Source organism: Capra hircus, chromosome 17 (genome assembly GCF_001704415.2).
Source record: "Capra hircus breed San Clemente chromosome 17, ASM170441v1, whole genome shotgun sequence".
Taxonomy (NCBI): Eukaryota; Metazoa; Chordata; class Mammalia; order Artiodactyla; family Bovidae; genus Capra; species Capra hircus.
The window spans coordinates 51,538,102-51,561,579 of record NC_030824.1 but is presented as its reverse complement, the minus strand read 5'-3'; the positions used below and the strand labels follow the sequence as shown (position 1 = coordinate 51,561,579).

The window sequence follows — 23,478 nt, the reverse complement described above, 5'->3', positions numbered from 1 at the left end:
TGGGATTGCAGAAAGTCAGACATGACTTAGTGACTGAATAACAGCAACAAAAGCTTCTTCTTAAATGGTATTTTATGATTACATGGTTTAAAACAATTGCCTATTTATCTTTACAGTAACAGATGTGACAACTAATCACAAAAATTAAAAAAAAATGTGAAGTAGTGTTAGTGGCAATCAGCATATGTTTGGGATTCCTTCTCTATAATGGATGCAGCATTAATAGATAAAGTTGGAAATGAGCAGAGAGTAAGAAATCTAGACCTGAAACTGTATAGTTCATCCCCAAGCCCCCTTCTCCCCCTTTTCATGTTTATGGTTAAAGAATGAATAATAACCAGCTGTTTGAAAAGCCCTTAATCTTTCTATTCATATTTCAGGGCAAACACAGTATTTTAAAGATGCCTTTTCAGGAAGAGATGCAAGTATTATGGGATTGCCATTGGCTTTCTATTATGGAATGTATGCGTATGCTGGCTGGTAAGTTGATATCACTATCAACTGGTGATTTGGATGATTCATTAATTCCTTTAAGTACTTCAAGTGCCAAGTGAGGTGCTAGGTAATTGTGAACAGCCATAATTCAACATGATATGCTGTACTTGAAGAGAGGAAGGTAATGTGGCTCCCTTCACCAGCCCAGTCACTGTGTATACAACTTAACACAAACATCACTGAGGTTTCCAGTCAAGGCAGGTACTAGATTTAACCTGATAATGTAAATTTAACATGATAATGTGAAAAATAAACAAATGCTGGGTCTTGAGAACCAATACAAGTCATTTGTAAGTATGAATCAGTAAAGGCATAATAGTGCCAAAAGCCATTAAAGAAGAGTACTTTGTCAAAAAGTCTTCCAAGTTGAAGCTCCAAGGTCCACGCAAATAGTGATTAGTTGATTTTTTTTTTTCCACCTTCCTATGAGAAAGAAAGAATTCAGATATAGAAATGAGTAACCTGTTCCCAGGAGGTAAAATGGTCCTCTAAAGGCAAGAAGGAGTAAATGGGATAGCGAAATCAGATGTACTAGGTAATCTGCTACATTTTAAAGGACTTTATAAATTCCTTAAAATTTCCTCAACATTTGAAAACAAAAAATGCAGAAAAGATGAATAAAACCACAGTGCCATAGGTACATTTCCGTGGTGGATCCATGTCAAAATGTGATGACATTTTGGTTGAAGCATTAAAGCTTTGTATTTATGTCCTGCTTTGTTTAGGAACTTGAATAACAATAACCATGGTTATGAGTAGGAATTTTTTCTAATTAAATTTTATTGATCTAGTAAGATTCAGTTGAGGTGATTATTGCAAGAAATGCCACTAGAAATGCCATTATTTAAACATCGAAATGATTGTAGTAAAATTACATTTCAGTTTTGAAGTAATTAGTAGCTATATTTCTTTTAAAAAATAATTTATGGAGTTAATTGTACAGTTGCAGTGAGAATGTTCTATGAGCCTAAAAAGCAGCAAACTACACTAGCTTAAAATTATGTAAATGCATCTCAAATACAAACACAATTTCTTTTTGTTTCTTCAGTTTTTAGGATCTTACTCTCTAACTAATGCATGGAATATAAAAATATATTTTTCAATAAATGAAAATTTTACCCTATTAATCTCACTGAATTGTGGAAATTCAGAGCACTAGAAGAGGATTAGGAGAGTCAAGGAACTAAAAATTTTAGCATGGCATCTGAAGCATAATGTTTGAAGTTCTTAGAAAATTGTAGCTCTGAAGAGTCTGGCATAAAATATTTGTGTACTTTTGGAATATTTTGATAGCCATTGTGTATGTGTGTTAGTCTTAGTATTCTTGAAGTCTTTTTATTTTTGTCCAAAGCACAATGTGGTGCTGAGCAAGAAAAAAAAATGAAAAAAGGAGTTGTGCTCCCACAGGGTTAGCAGTGGAATCATCTATTCTATGGCTATTCAGCCTGATCAGAGCTCCAGCGCCCTGGGGCAGCGGCCAAGCCCTGGGAGGGTCACCAGGAGGGGCCAGAGCAAGTTGGGGAGGTGACAAAAGCTTTCAGTTAGAGCCAAGTGTTGGGGGCTTGGTAATATTCAGTCAGGAATGTGGAATGTGGAGATCCTCATGAAGGAGTTTTGATTAATTCTATTGAATGAAGTTTCTTTTGCCTGTGAGTGCCATGCATCTGTTCCCACGGAATCTTAAAATATTCTTCTACCCAACTCACTCCCCTGCTACAAGGGCTGAATACTCAAGTCACCTGCTTTATGGAGAGCAAAGCTTCACTTCTGTAAGCTTTTGAGGGCTGCTAACTTTCTCCAAGTATAAAGAGTCTTTTCATTTTGAATTATCTTATTATCTTAATCTTTAGTTTTGTTGATACTAAACCCAAAATGTTACTCTTATTAGAAAGATTTTAAAAAGACAGTTTTGGTGGTATAAACAAGAGTCCAGAGAACTTAAAAAGGAGGTGGAAGACAGGAAGCTTTTATGGGGTGAAGAGTAAGGAAAAAAGAAAAGAAAAATGGAAAATGAATGTAAAACAGGGAAATAAATATAGAACCCAGGGTTGGCTTGGAGATTAGTGGCTTCATCTTAGACATAGAAATTTATTTCAATACTCTGTTTACAGGGCACATGGGGTTTACATGAACCTTTGTTTATATTATACTTTTCCTCATAGAATCCTCAGGTCCATGTCCTATTTTAAAGAACAGGAAACTTGCTTTTCTTATATTCTAGAGGGTTCAGTCATAAGACATTAAGGCCAGGATTTTAAATGAATGTCATCTGATAAAAGTGATTTATGTATGGGGCAGATAAGTAATTGTATATTTCCAATAGCTGTTCAGCTACCTGAATGCTGCTTTGCAGGTAGGTAGAAATAACCTGCCTGTTAATATGTGGCCATTTGTCTTAGAAAAAGGGAGCTGTGTTTAGAAGAAATAGTTTGCTGGTTTGGAATTCCAGAGGAAAAAGTTAATATCTGGATATAAATGGAACAAGATGGAAACTAAAAGAGTGCCCAAAGCGGGGGTTATGTAGTCACTTTCCAAGTATGATCCTGCCTCTCTGACCTTTCTTTGTCTTTCATGATGGAATCAAAAGACTGTGTTGTGGAATTATAAGTGGGGCACCGTAAATGAGCCTCCACTCCCTGTTCTCCTGCCCTGACAATGTTTGATGCAAAAATAAAAGTGTAGGGGGCATTGCAAATAAGGAGACAGAAGCAGTCATTGTCCTCAGAACTTAACCACCCACGGTTTAAGTAAAAGCAGCAAGACCCTTGTTGTCTGGGAGGCCTGGTTCAGTTAGCAAGTCACCACCTACCCATTGAATAGGAAAAAGGCACGGCCAGACCTTGGATGTGAATAGGGCAGGCTGTTGGTTTATGAGGAGTGCTGGACCTTTTTAGAATTATGAAAATGCCTTCACAGAAACATGATTGGGGGAAAGAAATCATTAACCCAGCCAGGTCACAGAGTTGGGTCAGAACAACTTTAATATTATTGCCAATGTCTGCATTCAGAGAAATATGTCAGTCTCCCTGTGGCCCAAGGGAACTCAACCAATTTCAGTCCCATATCCTGATCCAAAGCTAAATATTGCTTGGTGGGAATTTTTTTTTTTTATTTAAACGTGTGATAGGAAATAGTTTTTCATTGTGTGTGTTTTTTTTTTCCCCCCTTTAAATCGTATCCTCAGGGGATTTAGTCTTCTAAAGCATCTGCTAGGATTATTTTGTAGCATTGTGTCAAATATAATCTAAAGAATAAGCTTCTTTTTAAAATAATTCATAGTTGGGTATTAGAATGCATTGCCAGCTTTGCAGTGCCTTTTATACGCAATCATGGAAAAGCTGGAACGATAGATCTTATGGACATTCTCTAGAGAACTTGAGTAGATGTATAGAGAACGCTATGGATGCATGACTGGAGACTAGGAGCGCATAAAGGTATATTTCCCACAGGATGTGAATGTTTGGACCAAAATAAGAAGCTTTCTCCTTCCCACCCTGCTACCATGTCCCAAGTCCTTTCCTTTTCTCTATGGAAAATATTTGAAATTGGGTTCTTTTTTCATAAATATTTCCTTTCTTTCCTTAACATTGTTGGAAAAAGACTGGTTTCTAAAACAACTGTTTAGAAGGAACTGGCTATTTTTGAAGTGAGAGGCCTGGAAATATTTCTAAGTGTGTGTGTGTGGTTTTTGTGTGAGTTTTTTTTTTCCTCCTTGGATTTTGTTTTGTTCATTTTCTTCTTGTACTTCCCATTGCCTTGGGCTTATAACAAACGCATCAAATCCCTCAGAGTGCATATTCCAGATATAAGTATTGATTTTTGCTTGCCTTCCTGGTATAACTACAACCTCTATTTTTAGAAAATTACTTTCTAGTCATTAAAAAATATCCTTGGCTGCTAACCTTTTAGATCACCTTTGTTGCTACTGTTCTCTCAGATATTCAAATGTTTCTGCTTCGCATATAGTCCTTAAAATATCAGACACCTTAACTTTATTAAAATATAAATTGAATCATATTAAAAATTTTAAGAGTTTGAGAAAAAAATCGATATGAATTGACAGCATCCTATCTAGCAGATAGAAAGGAACTCCAGGGAGCTGTACAAAAGAGAAAGCTTTTTATAGGCTGAAAGGGTGGGAACAAAAAAGTTATACTAAGCTAAAAAACAGATTGGTTATTACAGAGTTATTTTCATTTAGGGGATAGCAAGAGTCTACCAGGCAGAATACTTAAATAATGCAATTCCTAACTGACTGGTTTTGGATTCCATTTCTGGGAGGTGTGAAACTTTAACTGAATTATGTTTTGATTTGATGACATGAGGATTAAGCATAAATGACTCCATTTTGGGCCTGTTGTCTTGGTTTTTTACAACTATGAGCATCAGTTGCCTGCTCATGAATAAAGATGGAATAAGACAGGTTTTCTCATCTTTGTTTTAAGTTATGAGATACTTTAAGTATGTTAAAGGCTGATGGACTAATATTCTAGTCACTTGGTTTTAGATTATATAGAGGATTTGTCCCTATCAACCCATGCTTCTGTGGACCTATGTAATGGCTATTTTATCTTCTAAGGAATAATAAAAACAATGGAAGACTACAATGAAAATATGACTTTTTCACTTTGTGGACATTTTCTAAGCCTCTACAATGAAGAAATGGAAAGGTCTTTGTCCTTATATGTCTAGCTCTATTCATTATGATCCCTTAGTTTCCCCATCTTCACGATTTGGTTATCTATATCTGCATATCTGAGGGGTCTGCTGCATCTTGGAACCTTGGAAGAGAACTTTAAGGGCTTTAAAGGGTCTCCAGCAGTCCTTTTAGACTGGAAAAAGAAGTCAAGGATGCGAGGCAGCCACCATTCCTGGGTGGGATAAGGAGAGTTATAAAGTGAAGGAAAGGAATCTGAATTTTTCTTGCGCCATAAGTTTAGGGTAATATTTGCAGCCCTATGGGACTAGAAAGTTAAATGTCATGTGTCTAGAATGCTTCTTGTCATGTAAGAGATGACAAAAGTGTTCAGGTCTTAGGGGAAATATTCAAAATGTTATGTTCTTTAGTATCAGCCTATAGTGTATTGACTAACAATGGACCTAAAATTAGCTGCCTAAATATACAAAAAAATTGGCAACTTCATAGTTACTATTATGCATAAGGCATATTTTCCTCATGTTGTTCTTATAGTTGCCTTATGACTTGAGATTATTTGGATGGGATGCATATTGGAAAACTGAATTGAAAGGAAGAAGTGAAAATTGAGAATTTATTATCTTTTACCCCATTTTTTATTTCCTATTTGTCTCAGTGTTCATATCTAGTAAGTCAGTTCCCTAAAACTGAGAAATGTTATTATCATACTTCTATTTTCCTACAAGTTTTTATTGACCTGTCACCCCTACTGAAATCTAGATTCCCAGAAGCCAGAGGCCATCTTGTCCTTACACTCTATTCTCACTCCTGGGCATCCTTTGTACTGCAGAATACCTATCTGTAGCTCATATCTCTGTGCATATAGAGCTTTACCAGACTCACATGTGAATATGTTATACTCCACCTGGAATGTCCTTATGCCATTTCTCCAGGGCTAGTAGTTAAGCATTTTTGAAGCCTCTACCTGGGTGATGCCGCCTCTCAAAAACTTTCTATGACCTGCCAGTCTGGTTTTGACCTCACCCCTGCCTGGCTCCTGGTAACCTGGACATGCTCTAGCATTGCCTGTGTTATATCCACAATGGACCATTCTATGAACAATGAGCTCTTTAAGGAGAGGGATTATAGATTTCCTACTTTTATTTCCCCAATGACTAACGCATAATAATCTCATATATTGCTGGAATGCAATTAGGAATCTAAAAATGGTAAAAAATAATAATAATTTAATAATAAATATGTATCTACCCTATGATCTAGTGATCCTATTCTGAATATATGCACAAGAGAAATAATTGCATGGTCCTTAAAAGGACATGCACAAGCATATTTATGGTATCCATATTCGTAATAGCTATAAATTGGAAATAATTCAAATACCATCAGTGGTAGGCTCTATTGGTGTTACATTCCTACAATGAAAAGCAAAAATAAAGAATGATGAAATACTGCTAAATACAATAACATGGATGAGAGCCAACAGATATAAAGTCCAGTTTTAAAAAAAAAAGACACAAAGGAATAAATATTGTGTAATAGTTATACAAGCAGACATTATTAGTCTATTGTATTGAGCAAAACTAATCTATAGTGATAGAAATCAGAATAGTGGTTGCCTTTATAGGAAGGTGAAAGAGATGATTGCAAAGGGCCTTGAGGGAACCTTCTAGGGTGCTAGAAATGTTTTATGTTTTGATCTTTGTTTTGGTTGTATAGGTGTATAAATAAATGAAAATTTATCATTATATATTGAGATTTGCTTGCTGTTTATACATTATCCATATTTACAATTTACTGTTTACATACTATTTACATGTTTATACATTGAGATTTGTTCACTGTTTACTAATCAGTTTGCTGTTCATGTTATACCTCCATAAAAAAATTAAGAAATAGAAAAGAACTCCATAAATACTGTTTAATAGAAAAATAAAATGCAGGAGCATTTAGTGTTGGAGAATTTCATCTTAGGTTATTTGTTTATAAAGTTTTTATAAATCTGAGTTTGATTATAAATATTTAAAATGTGAAACTTTGGATAGTGATCATAAAGTTTATTAATAGTTTGTAACATGTATGTCTTTTTAGGTTTTATCTCAACTTTGTTACTGAAGAAGTAGAAAATCCTGAAAAGTAAGTAGTTATATTTACTGTGAAATATTTATAAGGAATAAAATGTAAGGTTAGATGGTTAAAGAGTAGACCTAAAGAAGGAATTCAGTGGGGGCTTTCTCATCATCATCATTAGCTTTCTCATCATCATCATCAGTGTCTTGGGCAGAAAAATGTACTTGAGTTTATCATAAGTTAGATGTAAATAACTTTATTGTGTATTCTACAGCCAATATTTAAATTGTCTGATTACCTGAAAGCATAAAAGAATAGATTTATATTTTAGGTAATTCATTTCTTAAAAATATACATACAACTTAAAATGGACTCTTGGCTGCTCACAAATGTTCTATAATTTGTGAACTCCAAAACTTGAGTGTTTCTAGTATTCATGTGAATTTTTTTCATAACTATTCAATTAAGGAAAATAATGTAATTAATGAATAAGTAGTTATGAAAGCCTGTAAATAGCTGTAGAATATCATAGGAACTTGTAAATTTGAGGAGCTGGATGACTGCTTTTACTTTTTGTTGTTGATAAAAATCATCCTTTTATAATTAGGTGGCATGATAGTTTATATATGTTCCAATGAACATATATAAATGAATTATTTTTAATCTAGAACTTTAAAAAATGAATTTTTATGATTTGTATAAACAATGGACTTTATACAGGAAAATCGCATAATCTATGGCCAGAAAGTCAAAAGAAGGACAATTTAAGTAGTACAGTGTAAGATAAAGACAGAATTTTGAAGCTATTTAATTCATCTGACTTTTATTAAATATCTACCATGTTCCAACTATTGTGCATCATCTTACATGATGAATAAGACTTGCATTCAAGATTCTATTGTCTAGTCATTGAGTCAAATATGTCATCAAATAACTGTAACATGGTGTGATTGGTACCACAGTAGATTATTTTCTCAGTCTAACAGAGATGAAAGGAGGAAATATTATCTAGAGAGATGTTGCTTATACAGAGACTCAAATGATGAGCTGGTGATCCGTGTTGTTGTTTAGTTGTTAAGTTGTGTCCGACTCCTCTGTGACCTTATGGACTGTAGCCCACCAGGCTCCTCTGTCCATGGAATTCTCCAGGCAAAAATACTGGAGTGGGCTGCCATTTCCTTCTCCAGGGGATCTTCCAGACCTGGGGATTGAACTCATGTCTCCTGCATTGGCAGGCATCTTCTTTACCACTGAGCCACCAGAGAAGCCCCAGGTGTTCCTTAGGTAATAAAGGAGAGAGAAAGGAAGATAAAGGGAGAGGAAGGGACAGACTTTGAAGAAAGCGAAACAAGTACAAAGGTGAGTCAGTATGAAGTAACCTGGACTTCAGAGAACATGCCTAAGGGTTGACAATTCAAATGAAGGTAGACTAAAGTTCTGGCGGCAAATATATTGGAAGCTGATTAACTCTGGCCAAGTACCAGAGTTGTCAGAATTTTGAACGCATAAACCAGCTTGTGTGCATGCTAAGTCAGTTTAGTTATGTCTGACTCTGCAACCCTATGGACTGTAGCCTGACAGGCTTCTCTGTCCATGGGATTCTCCAGGCAAGAATACTGGAGTGGGTTGCCATGCCCTTCTCCAGGGGATCTTCCCGACCCAGCAATTGAGGTTAAAACAGTATTTCATACTATCTGATGTAAGCCTTTATGCAAATTTAAACATATGAAAAGATTCTTTTATTGAGAAACAAATTTATAGCAATCTTTTTATCTTTATAACTAGAACTGTGGCAGAGAACATACATTTACCAGAAACTAGTTCTTTTTAGCATTATTCTGAAATGATAAACTACATTTTGACTCTAAATCTATTGATTACAGAGATAAATAGGTTGCTTTGTTGTTGTTTTTTAAATAATTAGTGTGTAAGTGGCAATGTGGAGAAAAGACTTCTCTTACTAGGTTTCATGTAAAGTATTTATTGAATTTGCTCTGTGTTAAAAAGATAGCTATGGTTTATGGCTGTCTCTTTTAAGCCTAAAAACATTTTGAGAGGCCTATTGCTAAAATCCATTATCAGAGACAGTTTCTTCTGAAAACAAGGGTAGGTTTGGATGTGAACCCATAATATAACATTTATGACATGGTACCTCAGTGGCATGGAGATAATTTGCATTCTTTTTAAATGTTATTTAATAATTCAAGCATAGGTGTTGTTTTCAGTGTGTACAATAATACTATTGTGCATATTAAGCATATTCAAAACTATTTATGCCATTATTAGCTTGGAATGAATTTTTGATGTATTCTGTCAGAGAGAGATGCCAGTCAAGGATTCTCTTTCTCCCCTTTTCTTTTTCTTAAAGAGCCTTAGTTTCACACATAGATAATATCCACGATCAATATATATACAAATACTAAAGAACTTTGATGTATTGGTTCAATGACTTTTCAACATCATCGTTTTTTTTTTTTTAACTTTTTATTTTAACTTTATTTTACTTTATAATACTGTATTGGTTTTGCCATACATTGACATGAATCCACCACGGGTGTACATGCGATCCCAAACATGAACCCCCCTCCCACCTCCCTCCCCACAACATCCCTCTGGGTCATCCCCGGGCACCAGCCCCAAGCATGCTGTATCCTGCATTGGACATAGACTGGCGATTCGATTCTTAAATGATAGTATACATGTTTCAATGCCATTCTCCCAAATCATCCCACCCTCTCCCTCTCCCTCTGAGTCCAAAAGTCCGCTATACATATCTGTGTCTTTTTTGCTGTCTTGCATACAGGGTCATCATTGCCATCTTTCTAAATTCCATACATATGTGTTAGTATACTGTATTGGTGTTTTTCTTTCTGGCTTACTTCACTCTGTATAATCGGCTCCAGTTTCATCCATCTCATCAGAACTGATTCAAATGTATTCTTTTTAATGGCTGAGTAATACTCCATTGTGTATATGTACCACAGCTTTCTTATCCATTCATCTGCTGATGGACATCTAGGTTGTTTCCATGTCCTGGCTATTATAAACAGTGCTGCAATGAACATTGGGGTACATGTGTCTCTTTCAATTCTGGTTTCCTCAGTGTGCATGCCCAGCAGTGGGATTGCTGGGTCATAAGGTAGTTCTATTTGCAATTTTTTAAGGAATCTCCACACTGTTCTCCATAGTGGCTGTACTAGTTTGCATTCCCACCAACAGTGTAGGAGGGTTCCCTTTTCTCCACACCCTCTCCAGCATTTATTGCTTGCAGATTTTTGGATCGCAGCCATTCTGACTGGTGTGAAGTGGTACCTCATTGTGGTTTTGATTTGCATTTCTCTAATAATGAGTGATGTTGAGCATCTTTTCATGTGTTTGTTAGCCATCTGTATGTCTTCTTTGAAGAAATGTCTATTTAGTTCTTTGGCCCATTTTTTGATTGGGTCGTTTATTTTTCTGGACTTGAGCTGCATAAGTTGCTTGCATATTTTTGAGATTAGTTGTTTGTCAGTTGTTTCATTTGCTATTATTTTCTCCCATTCAGAAGGCTGTCTTTTCACCTTGCTTATATTTTCCTTTGTTGTGCAGAAGCTTTTAATTTTAATTAGATCCCATTTGTTTATTTTTGCTTTTATTTCCAGAATTCTGGGAGGTGGATCATAGAGGATCCTCCTGTGATTTATGTCGGAGAGTGTTTTGCCTATGTTCTCCTCTAGAAGTTTTATAGTTTCTGGTCTTACATTTAGATCTTTAATCCATTTTGAGTTTATTTTTGTGTGCAGTGTTAGAAAGTGATCTAGTTTCATTCTTTTACAAGTGGTTGACCAGTTTTCCCAGCACCACTTGTTAAAGAGATTGTCTTTACTCCATTGTATATTCTTGCCTCCTTTGTCAAAGATGAGGTGTCCATATGTGTGTGGATTTATCTCTGGGCTTTCTATTTTGTTCCATTGGTCTATATTTCTGTCTTTGTGCCAGTACCATACTGTCTTGATGACTGTGGCTTTGTAGTAGAGCCTGAAGTCAGGCAAGTTGATTCCTCCAGTTCCATTCTTCTTTCTCAGGATTGCTTTGGCTATTCGAGGTTTTTTGTATTTCCATACAAATCTTGAAATTATTTGTTCTAGTTCTGTGAAAAATATGGCTGGTAGCTTGATAGGGATTGCATTGAATTTTTAAATTGCTTTGGGTAGTATACTCATTTTCACTATATTGATTCTTCCAATCCATGAACATGGTATATTTCTCCATCTATTAGTGTCCTCTTTGATTTCTTTCATCAGTGTTTTATAATTTTCTATAGAGAGGTCTTTAGTTTCTTTAGGTAGATATATTCCTAAGTATTTTATTCTTTTTGTTGCAATGGTGAATGGAATTGTTTCCTTAATTTCTTTTTCTACTTTCTCATTATTCGTGTATAGGAATGCAAGGGATTTCTGTGTGTTGATTTTATATCCTGCAACTTTACTATATTCATTGATTAGCTCTAGTAATTTTCTGGTGGAGTCTTTAGGGTTTTCTATGTAGAGGATCATGTCATCTGCAAATAGTGAGAGCTTTACTTCTTCTTTTCCAATTTGGATTCCTTTTATTTCTTTTTCTGCTCTGATTGCTGTGGCCAAAACTTCCAGAACTATGTTGAATAGTAGCGGTGAAAGTGGACACCCTTGTCTTGTTCCTGACTTTAGGGGAAATGCTTTTAATTTTTCACCATTGAGGATAATGTTTGCTGTGGGTTTGTCATATATAGCTTTTATTATGTTGAGGTATGTTCCTTCTATTCCTGCTTTCTGGAGAGTTTTTATCATAAATGGATGTTGAATTTTGTCAAAGGCTTTCTCTGCATCTATTGAGATAATCATATGGCTTTTATTTTTCAATTTGTTAATGTGGTGAATTACATTGATTGATTTGCGGATATTGAAGAATCCTTGCATCCCTGGGATAAAGCCCACTTGGTCATGGTGTATGATCTTTTTAATGTGTTGTTGGATTCTAATTGCTAGAATTTTATTGAGGATTTTTGCATCTATGTTCATCAGTGATATTGGCCTGTAGTTTTCTTTTTTTGTAGTATCTTTGTCAGGTTTTGGTATTAGGGTGATGGTGGCCTCATAGAATGAGTTTGGAAGTTTACCTTCCTCTGCAATTTTCTGGAAGAGTTTGAGGAGGATAGGTGTTAGCTCTTCTCGAAATTTTTGGTAGAATTCAGCTGTGAAGCCGTCTGGACCTGGGCTTTTGTTTGCTGGAAGATTTCTGATTACCGTTTCAATTTCCATGCTTGTGATGGGTCTGTTAAGATTTTCTATTTCTTCCTGGTTCAGTTTTGGAATATTGTACTTTTCTAAGAATTTGTCCATTTCTTCCACATTGTCCATTTTATTGGCATATAATTGCTGATAGTAGTCTCTTATGATCCTTTGTATTTCTGTGTTGTCTGTTGTGATCTCTCCATTTTCATTTCTAATTTTATTAATTTGATTTTTCTCTCTTTGCTTCTTGATGAGTCTGGCTAATGGTTTGTCAATTTTATTTATCCTTTCAAAGAACCAGCTTTTGGCTTTGTTGATTTTTGCTATGGTCTCTTTTGTTTCTTTTGCATTTATTTCTGCCCTAATTTTTAAGATTTCTTTCCTTCTACTAACTCTGGGGTTCTCCAATTCTTCCTTTTCTAGTTGCTTTAGTTGTAGAGTTAGGTTATTTATTTGACTTTTTTCTTGTTTCTTGAGGTATGCCTGTAGTGCTATGAACTTTCCTCTTAGCACTGCTTTTATAGTGTCCCACAGGTTTTGGGTTGTTGTGTTTTCATTTTCATTAGTTTCTATGCATATTTTGATTTCTTTTTTGATTTCTTCTGTGATTTGTTGGTTATTCAGAAGTGTGTTGTTCAACCTCCATATGTTGGAAATTTTAATAGTTTTTCTCCTGTAATTGAGATCTAATTTAATGCATTATGGTCAGAAAAGATGGTTGGAATGATTTTGATTTTTTTGAATTTATCAAGTTTAGATTTATGGCCCAGGATATGATCTATCCTGGAGAAGGTTCCATGAGCACTTGAGAAAAAGGTGAAATTCATTGTTTTGGGGTGAAATGTCCTATAGATATCAATTAAGTCTAACTGGTCTAATGTATCATTTAAAGTTTGCGTTTCTTTGTTAATTTTCTGTTTAGTTGATCTGTCCATAAGTGTGAGTGGGGTATTAAAGTCTCCCGCTATTATTGTGTTATTATTAATTTCCCCTTTCATACTTGTTAGCATTTGTCTTACATATTGCGGTGCTCCTATATTGGGTGCATATATATTTATAATTGTTATATCTTCTTCTTGGATTGATCCTTTGATCATTATGTAGTGGCCTTCTTTATCTCTTTTCACAGCCTTTGTTTCAAAGTCTATTTTATCGCACATGAGTATTGCCACTCCTGCTTTCTTTTGGTCTCTATTTGCGTGGAATATCTTTTTCCAGCCCTTCACTTTCAGTCTGTATGAGTCCCTTGTTTTGAGGTGGGTCTCTTGTAAGCAGCATATAGAGGGGTCTTATTTTTGTATCCATTCGGCCAATCTTTGTCTTTTGGTTGGGGCATTCAACCCATTTACGTTTAAGGTAATTATTGATAAGTATGATCCCATTACCATTTACTTTATTGTTTTGGGTTCGGGTTTATACACCCTTTTTGTGTTTCCTGTCTAGAGAATATCTTTTAGAATTTGTTGGAGAGCTGTTTTGGTGGTGCTGAATTCTCTCAGCTTTTGCTTGTCTGTAAAGCTTTTGATTTCTCCTTCGTATTTGAATGAGATCCTTGCTGGGTACAGTAATCTGTGCTGTAGGTTATTTTCTTTCATCACTTTAAGTATGTCTTGCCATTCCCTCCTGGCCTGAAGAGTTTCTATTGAAAGATCAGCTGTTTTCCTTATGGGAATCCCCTTGTGTGTTATTTGTTGTTTTTCCCTTGCTGCTTTTAATATTTGTTCTTTGTGTTTGATCTTTGTTAATTTGATTAATATGTGTCCTGGGGTGTTTCGCCTTGGGTTTATCCTATTTGGAACTCTCTGTGTTTCTTGGACTTGGGTGATTATTTCCTTCCCCATTTTAGGGAAGTTTTCAACTATTATCTCCTCAAGGATTTTCTCATGGTCTTTGTTTTTGTCTTCTTCTTCTGAGACTCCTATAATTTGAATGTTGGAGTGTTTCATATTGTCCTGGAGGTCTCTGAGATTGTCCTCATTTCTTTTAATTCGTTTTTCTTTTTTTCCTCTCTGATTCATTTATTTCTACCATTCTATCTTCTATTTCACTAATCCTATCTTCTGCCTCCTTTATTCTACTATTTGTTGCCTCCAGAGTGTTTCTGATCTCATTTATTGCATTATTCATTATATATTGACTCTTTTTTATTTCTTCTAGGTCCTTGTTAAACCTTTCTTGCATTTTCTCAATCCTTGTCTCTAGGCTATTTATCTGTGATTCCATTTTGATTTCAAGATTTTGGATCATTTTCACTATCAATATTCGGAATTCTTTCTCAGGTAGATTCCCTATCTCTTCCTCTTTTGTTTGGTTTGGTGGGCATTTCTCCTGTTCCTTAATCTGCTGAGTATTCCTCTGTCTCTTCATCTTGGTTATATTGCTGGGTTTGGGGTGGCCTTTCTATATTCTGGGAATTTGTGGAGTTCTCTTTATTACGGAGCTTCCTCACTGTGGGTGGGGTTGTATCAGTGGCTTGTCAAGGTTTCCTGGTTAGGGAGGCTTGTGTTGGAGTTCTGGTGGGTAGAGCTGGATTTCTTCTCTCTGGAGTGCAGTGGAGTGACCAGTAATGGGTTATGAGACATCAATGGTTTTGGAGTAACTTTGAGCTGCCTGTATATTGAAGCTCAGGGGTGTGTTCCTGTGTTGCTGGAGAATTTGCGTGGTATGTCTTGCTCTGGAACTTGTTGGTCCTTGGGTGGTACTTGGTTTCAGTGTAGGTATGGAGGCGTTTGATAAGCTCCTATTGCTTAATGTTCCCTGAATTCAGGAGTTCTCTGATGTTCTCAGGCTTTGGACTTAAGCCTCCTGCTTCTGGTTTTCAGTTTTATTTTTACAGTAGCCTCTAGATTTCCCCATCTATCCAGCACTGATGATAAAACATCTAGGTTAAAGATGAAAAGTTTATCCACATTGAGGGATACCCAGAGAGGTTCACTGAGTTACATGGAGAAGAGAAGGGGGGGGGTAGTTAGAGGTGACTGGAATGAGATGCGGTGAGATCAAAAGAGGAGAGAGCAAGCTAGCCAGTAGTCACTTCCTTATGTGAGCTCCATAGTCTGGACCGCTCAGAGGTATTTACAGAGTTATACAGGGAAGAGGAGAGGGAGGAAGTAGACAGAGGTGGCCAGGAGGATAAGAGAGAGGAATGAAAAGGAGAGAGACAAATCCTGCCAGTAACCAGTTCCTTAGGTATTCTCCACCGTCTGGAACACACAGAGATTCACAGAGTTGGATAGAGAAGAGATGGGGGAGGAAAGAGACAGAGGCTACCTGGTGGAGAAAAAGGAGAGTCCAAAGGAGGAGAGAGTGGTCAAGCCAGTAATCTCGCTCTCAGGTAAAATTGGGTAGTGAAGTTTGGGTTTTTAAATGTACAAAATTGACAACAAAAACCAAAGAGCAAAGATTAAAAATCTAGAGTAGAGGTTGGATTTTCAAAAATACAATATTAAAGAAAAGAAGCAGAAGAAAAAAAGAAAAAAGAAAAGAAAAAAAAAGCCACAAGAATTATTAAAAAACTCCAAAAACAACCACATAGAGACTATATATGGTGTTAGCCTTAACAAAATAGAGTCTTTTTTTTTTAAAGTAATAGTAGGTTATAGAAATAAAAATTAGAGGAGAAGTAGAAGACTTAACAATTAAAAAAAAGTTAGAAAAAAAAAGCAAGAAAAAAAGAAAAAAAAGAGGGGAAAAAAAAAAAGAAAAAAAGATATATCTGGCCCTTCTCTGATGTTGTGGACAGTGTGGGGTCACTTCCAAGGCGGTTCCCTCTGTTTAACTTCTTCTGTTTGCTGGTTTTTTAGGCTCAGTAGTTCAGTCGCGCTGTGGGGAGGGGGGGGATGCTGCAAACAAATAGCACTGTCGTGTGCACACAGTGTCTCAGCCCCGCTCGACCTGTCCCTTCTCGCGGCGCACAAACCACTCCGGCTCTACGATGCTCAGCCGGGAACTGTCTGAGGCCGGCCCAAGGCTGCATGTACCTCCCCGGTCTAAGCCGCTCAGGTTCGGCGCTCAGGCAGCCCTCAGAGGCTCAGATTCGGTTGGGACTGCGTTTTGTGCCCTTCCCAGGTCCGAGTAGCTCAGGAGTTTGGCGAGCACAGTCGCTGCGAGTTGTTGCCTTTTCTGTCTCTGCTGCTCAGCTTTCTGGGTGTACCACTGGCGCCCCTTGTGAGGCAGATGGTGACTGTCCAGCACCCCCAGAAGTCTTAGCAAAGAAGCCAGCTTGCAGTTTGGTAGGTAGAGTCTCTCCAGGGCTGCAATTGCCCCTTTCCAGCCCTTACGGCTCTGGCTGCCTATCCCCGGCGGGGGATGGTCTGCAGCCAGCTATTTCCGTTCGGTCCTTTGTTCTGTGCGTGGTCCTGGTGGTGTCTTATGTTCGAGCTTTTCGCGTGGTAGCTATCCCACAGTCTGGTTTGCTAGCCCAAGTTAGATCGTTCTGGTTACACGTGGCGCGTTCCTGCCCGATTCTTACAAATCTCTGCAGCCTGCGCCTCCTGCGCTTCCCTGCCCTGCCCCCACTTGCTAGTGGTGGATGCAGGCTTCTGTGCTGCTTTTCCGCTGGGGGAGTTACTGTTGGGCTTGTAATCTGTTGGTTTTAATTATTTATTTATTTTTCCTTCCTGTTATGTTGCCCTCTGTGTTTCCAAGGCTCGCCACAGACTCAGCAGGGAGAGTGTTTCCTGGTGTTTGGAAACCTCTCTTCTTAAAATTCCCTTCCCGGGACAGGCTTCCCTTCCCGGGATGGAGCTCCCTCCCCACCTCCTTTGTCTCTCTTTTCATCTTTTATATTTTTTCCTACCTGTTTTCAAAGACAATGGTCTGCTTTTCTGGTTGCCTGATGTCCTCTGCCAGCATTCAGAAGTTGTTTTGTGGAGTTTGCTCAGCGTTGAAATGTTCTTTTGAGGAATTTGTGAGGGAGAAAGTGGTTTTCCCATCTTATTCCTCCGCCGTCTTCCACAACCCCCCATCATCATCATTGTTGTTGCAAAGAGATTTCCTCATCTCAAAAAGTAATCATAATAATAGCACGTGCCTTATTGGATTATGACAATGAGTTGATATGTATAAATAATGTAGATTAGTGACTGTTATTTTTAATCTCCACACAGTTGGTTGTTGCTAATATTTTTATATTCTTACTTTTGGAACAAGGTAAAATGTTACTCCCATAAAAATGTTTTCTAGTTTTCAATATCTTAAGCAATTCTTTTTCTCTGGTGTTTTTGAAGGAAATACAAAAAAATTATTTCATACCATATTGAAACTTGTTGCATAAGACTAAGGTTGTTATCACTGGTTACATTGGATGAAATATTGTCTTTTATTGCAAATTATGATTCTGCAAATTTCATTAACTCTTCCTAGAATATTTTTAATTTGAAATTATATTTTAAGCTCTTAAACAAAGGAACTTTTTAGGAGAGAGTACAGATCCCTAGATCTTTAGCTTAAGATGATGAGTAACTGTGAAGACTTCAGCTGAAGAAAGAAACCTCTGATTTCTTTCTGTTCTTTTATGTTAGGTACTCAGATATTCCATTTTTGCATGGAAGATTCTTTGTAAAACTCAGACAACACATTTATTTTCTCAGAACCAGAATATGAGAAGTCTGCAGAATCCCCTTAGTAAAAAGTACTATGGAAAGTACCTAATGGAAAGTATTAATTTATAATATGTATTTATCAACCAATATTCAATGCATTAATTTTAAAAATAATAATCCTCTGAAGTGTTGACAGGTAATCCAAGTATTTTAAAACTCATATTAAAAAAAAAAAAACAGACTGCTTTGGGAAATATTGATGGTTGAATATAGAGAACAGATGGTAAAATTATGCAGACTTCATCCAGCTGTGTAATTTGTATTATTTTGTAGGGAGACACAGCTCCCAAATACCTTTAGTTACAAGGAGAATAATTATTATTCCATCTCCTTTGTGACGTGCCAAGATAAATATGCTTCCCAATCAGTCACGGGTGCGTGTCCAGGTGTGCTGTAATGGGCAGCATTCTGGCAGCTGGTGAAATGAATCATTAGCTGGAGATACAATACTTTTTACTGTCCTCTTCCACCTAGGCAGTATAATTTCCCTAAAATTGTGACCTGATAGAAAAAGAGATCATTAATTTAGATCAGTGAAAATAGTGATGTGATTTAAAATATATAGAATGTAGAATAAGGTCTCATGATCACAATTAGTTACCCTTTATATATAATTTAATTTCAGTGGAAATTTTTCAAATTAACTAACATTGCTCTATGGAATAATTCCTGAACTGCTCTTATGACTATGACTTATAGAATAGTTCCTTAACATAGCAAATGAGAGATAAACTGGGAAATTAATGGAATCTGAATAATGGAATCCAAATAGTGCATGACTTCTTTCTAAAGTCTCATTTATTCTTTAAAGCTTATAAAATACTAAAATTTTGGGCAAAATTCCTGTTATATGTTTATATTTGTAGTGTTAAAAAATGTTTCCATGGTGTTTCTTATAATTTATATTTTCTTCTCTAAAAGTGGCTTTGGATCTATGGAAGAAGTTATTGTTTAGGAGTTGTTAAAAATTTTTATGTGAAAACACAGTGATTATCATTAAAATTTTGTAGTAATATAAAATTATTCCACTTAATAATTATTTATAGCATGGTAACTGGCTTCACAAACAATAAATATTAGAGTAAGAATCATATTTTGAGGAGCACAAATGTCCAAAGTTTGGACCATGAAGGTGATATATAGTCCCAAGAAATGTCTGAATTTTAAAATGATATTTTCCCCCCAAATGAAGTGTGCAATAGTAATAATTGTTAATGTGTATAGTTGTTCTTAAAAATAAAAATGTTTTTATTTGAAAATATAATGAGTTTTTGCTTCGTGACATTACTTTTCTGGCAACTGTGCAATCTATCATTGTTCAAAAAGTTACATGGTGCGAAGAACATATCATTGAGATGTATAATGTTTGTAATCCTGCTTTCAGATGGATAAATCATGTCTTGTGCTGATGAGAGCCAAGAAATGGATTGCTTTAGTTTGACCTTGGGGGTCTGAGATTGGTCTACTTGTTCCAGTCTTCTCACTTCATTTATTCCTTCTGTTCTGAAGAGCTGGAAATAGTAGACTTGAAGGAAGTCAGTAAGCCTTGATATCATCTGTCATTATTGAAGAGCAGGCTATCAACATGCTATGATTAATCAGCTTTAATAGAAGGTTTAAATAATCAGAGTGTCAAGTTTAATTAATACTTTGCCTGCTTTCAATTTGTATTAATTGATGCCTGAAAGTCATCACACCTTATACCAATGATAATTTAGAAGAGGAGAAATTGGGTTTGGGAAATATGCCCAAAGACCTTTAAGGTCCTGGGATCGATCAGTGTGGTTCATAAATGGTCCATAACCATGTTATTTACATTCAGTTCAAATGATGCAGTCTTAAATTCTTAGTATGTATGTTTTTATCCTTATTGATTTGTAGTAAGCCAGAGTAAAGGCATTTGTTAATAATATTTTATGATTTTATGTGCCTATTGCTTATAGGACATATGAAACTGTTAATATGATTAAAATCATAGCAAAACAAAGCAATTTAAAAATTGTCCAAATATGCTGAAGCAAAATTGCCTGATAAAACATAAAAAGTTGACTTGAAATCTTTTATCTTGCATTTTGGCATTTAAAGGATGTAATTTTCTATGAAAGACAAGTTTTCTTAAATGCTTTCTAGCTTTCTAATGTAATAGTTGCTAGAAAATAGCATATAATGTATATATGCACAGATTATAGTAATATTGTTTTGTGATCTTTTTAACATCAAAAAGTAATATTATTTTCATTCTTATAGTATTCCCAAGGTGTCTTTTATAAATACTCAAATGTTATATGCTCTTAAGGTATGTAAACTAATTTTTACAGAAAATTACCTCACTGTAGGTAAATGTATCTAGAAAAGTACAGATTATTAAGCAGAATTAATTTGTAAAAGTCTTTGCCACATGAGCTCTTTAGACATGATGTCTCCTAATGAAGCTAATTTGTAAAATTGAATTTATACCCAAGTTTACAAAGATTTCTTTGGCACAGTGAGGCATCTCTTTATTAATGGCAATAAAGCATTGCTAGGATTATTTTAATATGTGACAGTGTTTCTCTTCCATTGTTGAAATAATTGAAACCTAAATTGAAATCATTCTACTTTATGTATTTCTTCTGGAAATATATATAAAAAGTTTGGCAGATGTATTTTTAACTATTTTCAGAGTAGGAGGATAATTATGCTGGTTGAGCCACTGAGGCAGACAAAAGATCAGGATTTGTACAAATAACACAGAGAAGAGATGATTCTGTGTTCAGAGAACAAGGTCACCAAGTCACTCTTCCTTGCCTTTGTGCTGTCTAAAAATTTCTCTCTAATGGAACATGAGGTTGATGTACCCTGCGATCACAATTTTTGCATTTCTCAGCTTCACATATGCATAAAAAGTATGTTTGGCTCAAACTCAGTTTGTTCATGTAAGGCTAAAGTGTCAAATAAGTGATGCAGGAACTACAGGATTATGTTATAATATTTTATCAAGCAGTAATCAAAGAAGACAGATATTAATCCTTCATGTGCTTTATGGAAGATATTTAAAATTTTTTAATTTTTAGGATTCTAATGCTATTATGAGGCAAAAATCTGAAGGTGAATGCTTTTGACTGTTTTAGGTCCTTTCATTTTAGTTGTCTCTAAATTTGAATTTTAACTTTTTTGAAGTTTATATCTTGAGTCTAAATCCATAAACTTATGTTTTAGGAGCAATAGTGGTGGTTCTACCCCATGTTTCTTTCCCCATTAATTATATGTAAAACAAGAGACCACAAATGGTATGATGAATAGAATCAAAGAATTTCAGAACTAGAGGGGGACTTTGCATGCTGTCTAATCTAACGCTTTACCAAATATGAATCTCCTCCATATCTTTAAACAGATATAATTCATATAAGAAACATTGGGAAACTTACTGTAGCCTTTTTGAACTGGGCTACCAATGTTTTTTACTTGCATCTATTGATTATCAACATGCTAATTTCTATAAGCATTTCATTTTTTTAAAAAATTTTTTAATTTTTTAAATTTTTTAAATTTTAAAATCTTTAATTCTTACATGCGTTCCCAAACATGAACCCCCCTCCCACCTCCCTCCCCACAACATCTCTCTGGGTCATCCCCATGCACCAGCCCCAAGCACGCTGCACCCTACGTCAGACATGGACTGGCGATTCAATTCTTACATGACAGTATACATGTTAGAATTCCCATTCTCCCAAATCATCCCACCCTCTCCCTCTCCCTTTGAGTCCAAAAGTCCGTTATACACATCTGTGTCTTTTTTCCTGTCTTGCATACAGGGTCGTCATTGCAATCTTCCTAAATATAAGCATTTCAAATGTTGATAAATTGTTGACTGGCTGGCATAAATAGGGTGGATCAAATGTCTTGACTTTATTAGGTACAACAAGAATGTCCTTTGGGGGCTTCCCTGGTGGGTCAAGACAGTAAAGAATTTACCAGCAATGCAGGGAGACCCAGGTTTGACCCCCGGATCAGAAATGCCCGCTAGAGTAGGAAATGATAACCCACTCCAGTATTCTTGCCTGAAGAAGTCTATGGACAGAGGAGCCGGGGGGCACCTGTCCATGGGGTCGCAGAGTTGGACATGACTAAGTCACCAATACTTTCAAATATCATTTAATTCCTCAAACACTAGATGTTGCAGAGTTAGAATCCTCTTATCTGAAAGGAAATACCTTCTGCAATTAGAAGTAATGGTGGTCACTAGATTGTCTCCTGCTTTTGAGTTCAACGTTCCAGGAGCTCCCTTCATCAGTATTCTGCTTTATGCAAATAAGCTACCCTTCTCTATGCCTGGATTTGAAAATCAATGATTATACTCAAAAGATGGTTCATAACTAAATCTTACATTCTGGACTATACCAGGTAAAAACTTCTTAGAACACTAATACCTAGTTCATGAACTGCTGCATGATATTCATCCATTTGTTAAACAGTGTTTAAGATTCTCACAAAAATAGATTGATATCCCATATTGTTTGTCTTGGGAAGAAACAAGATGTGTCTAGGCCACTAGCTGTGTGCTTGCCATGCACTGAAATAATTTTGACAATTTTGTTTTAGTCATATTCAAACATTGACTCAGCTTATCGATCTACTCAGGAAAATGAGCAACTTTTGAATTTGTATAGGTGTAAGCTAAAATTGTATTCCAATAATGTAAACATCTAAAATGAACCCAGTAAAGTTGAGACTTTCCAGTTAAGCAACATTTCCTTCAGTTTTATGAACTATAAAAATATTTACTTACTGAATCTTTGAAAATAGCGTTTGCTCAGGAATAAAAATTCTAATGCTGTCTCCTCTTAATGAGATGTTTCACCTTGGGCAGACCTCTAAATTGCTTCTGAGTCTTTATTAACCCCCCTTTAAATAGAGGGTATTAATCCCTATATTGCAGTTCCCATGGGGTTGTAAGGATAAAATATGTGAAAATAAAAAATGTTAAAGAGCCTGACAAGTAATATACAAACACCATTTGCAACTCAAACCTATATTCTTCAAAGATTAGAATACTTCATAATCTTTGGAAAAAATTAGAGGATTAGCATAATTGTTTTATGAACAAAGGTGCCTTTTCAACACACATGACCTATTAATCAGCTTGAAAAGTTGTTCTGCACCATCAGCAAAGTGCCCAATTATTAGTAGTTAAAGGGTTCAGACGATGATGAGAACTGCTTTTTATTTAATAGTTTCTAACCTCCCTCAGGTGGTAATAAGCTCATGCATCTTAATCAGAATGAATTTCTTGGCAGGTTTTTTTTTTTCTGTCTGAACCAAATATTTGCATACCCACATCCATACTGTCCTCACCACTTCGTTGGCCGATGGTGCTGCTATAATGGATGGACTATTTGTATTTCCAGTGCAGTCACCTATTTTT

The 23,478-nt window shown here is 35.9% G+C and overlaps 1 protein-coding gene across 2 annotated transcripts in view; it reads left to right on the top strand.

The window, feature by feature from the left end:
• Positions 1–23,478, top strand: part of SLC7A11 (solute carrier family 7 member 11) — an 87,045-nt gene that overhangs the window by 23,326 nt on the left and 40,241 nt on the right. For both annotated transcript variants that reach the window (XM_005691243.3, XM_018061535.1), the window contains exons 5-6: positions 381–480; positions 7,241–7,285. In XM_005691243.3, coding sequence (XP_005691300.2) covers positions 381–480; positions 7,241–7,285 — 145 coding nt within the window. The remainder of the gene's footprint in view (positions 1–380; positions 481–7,240; positions 7,286–23,478) is intronic.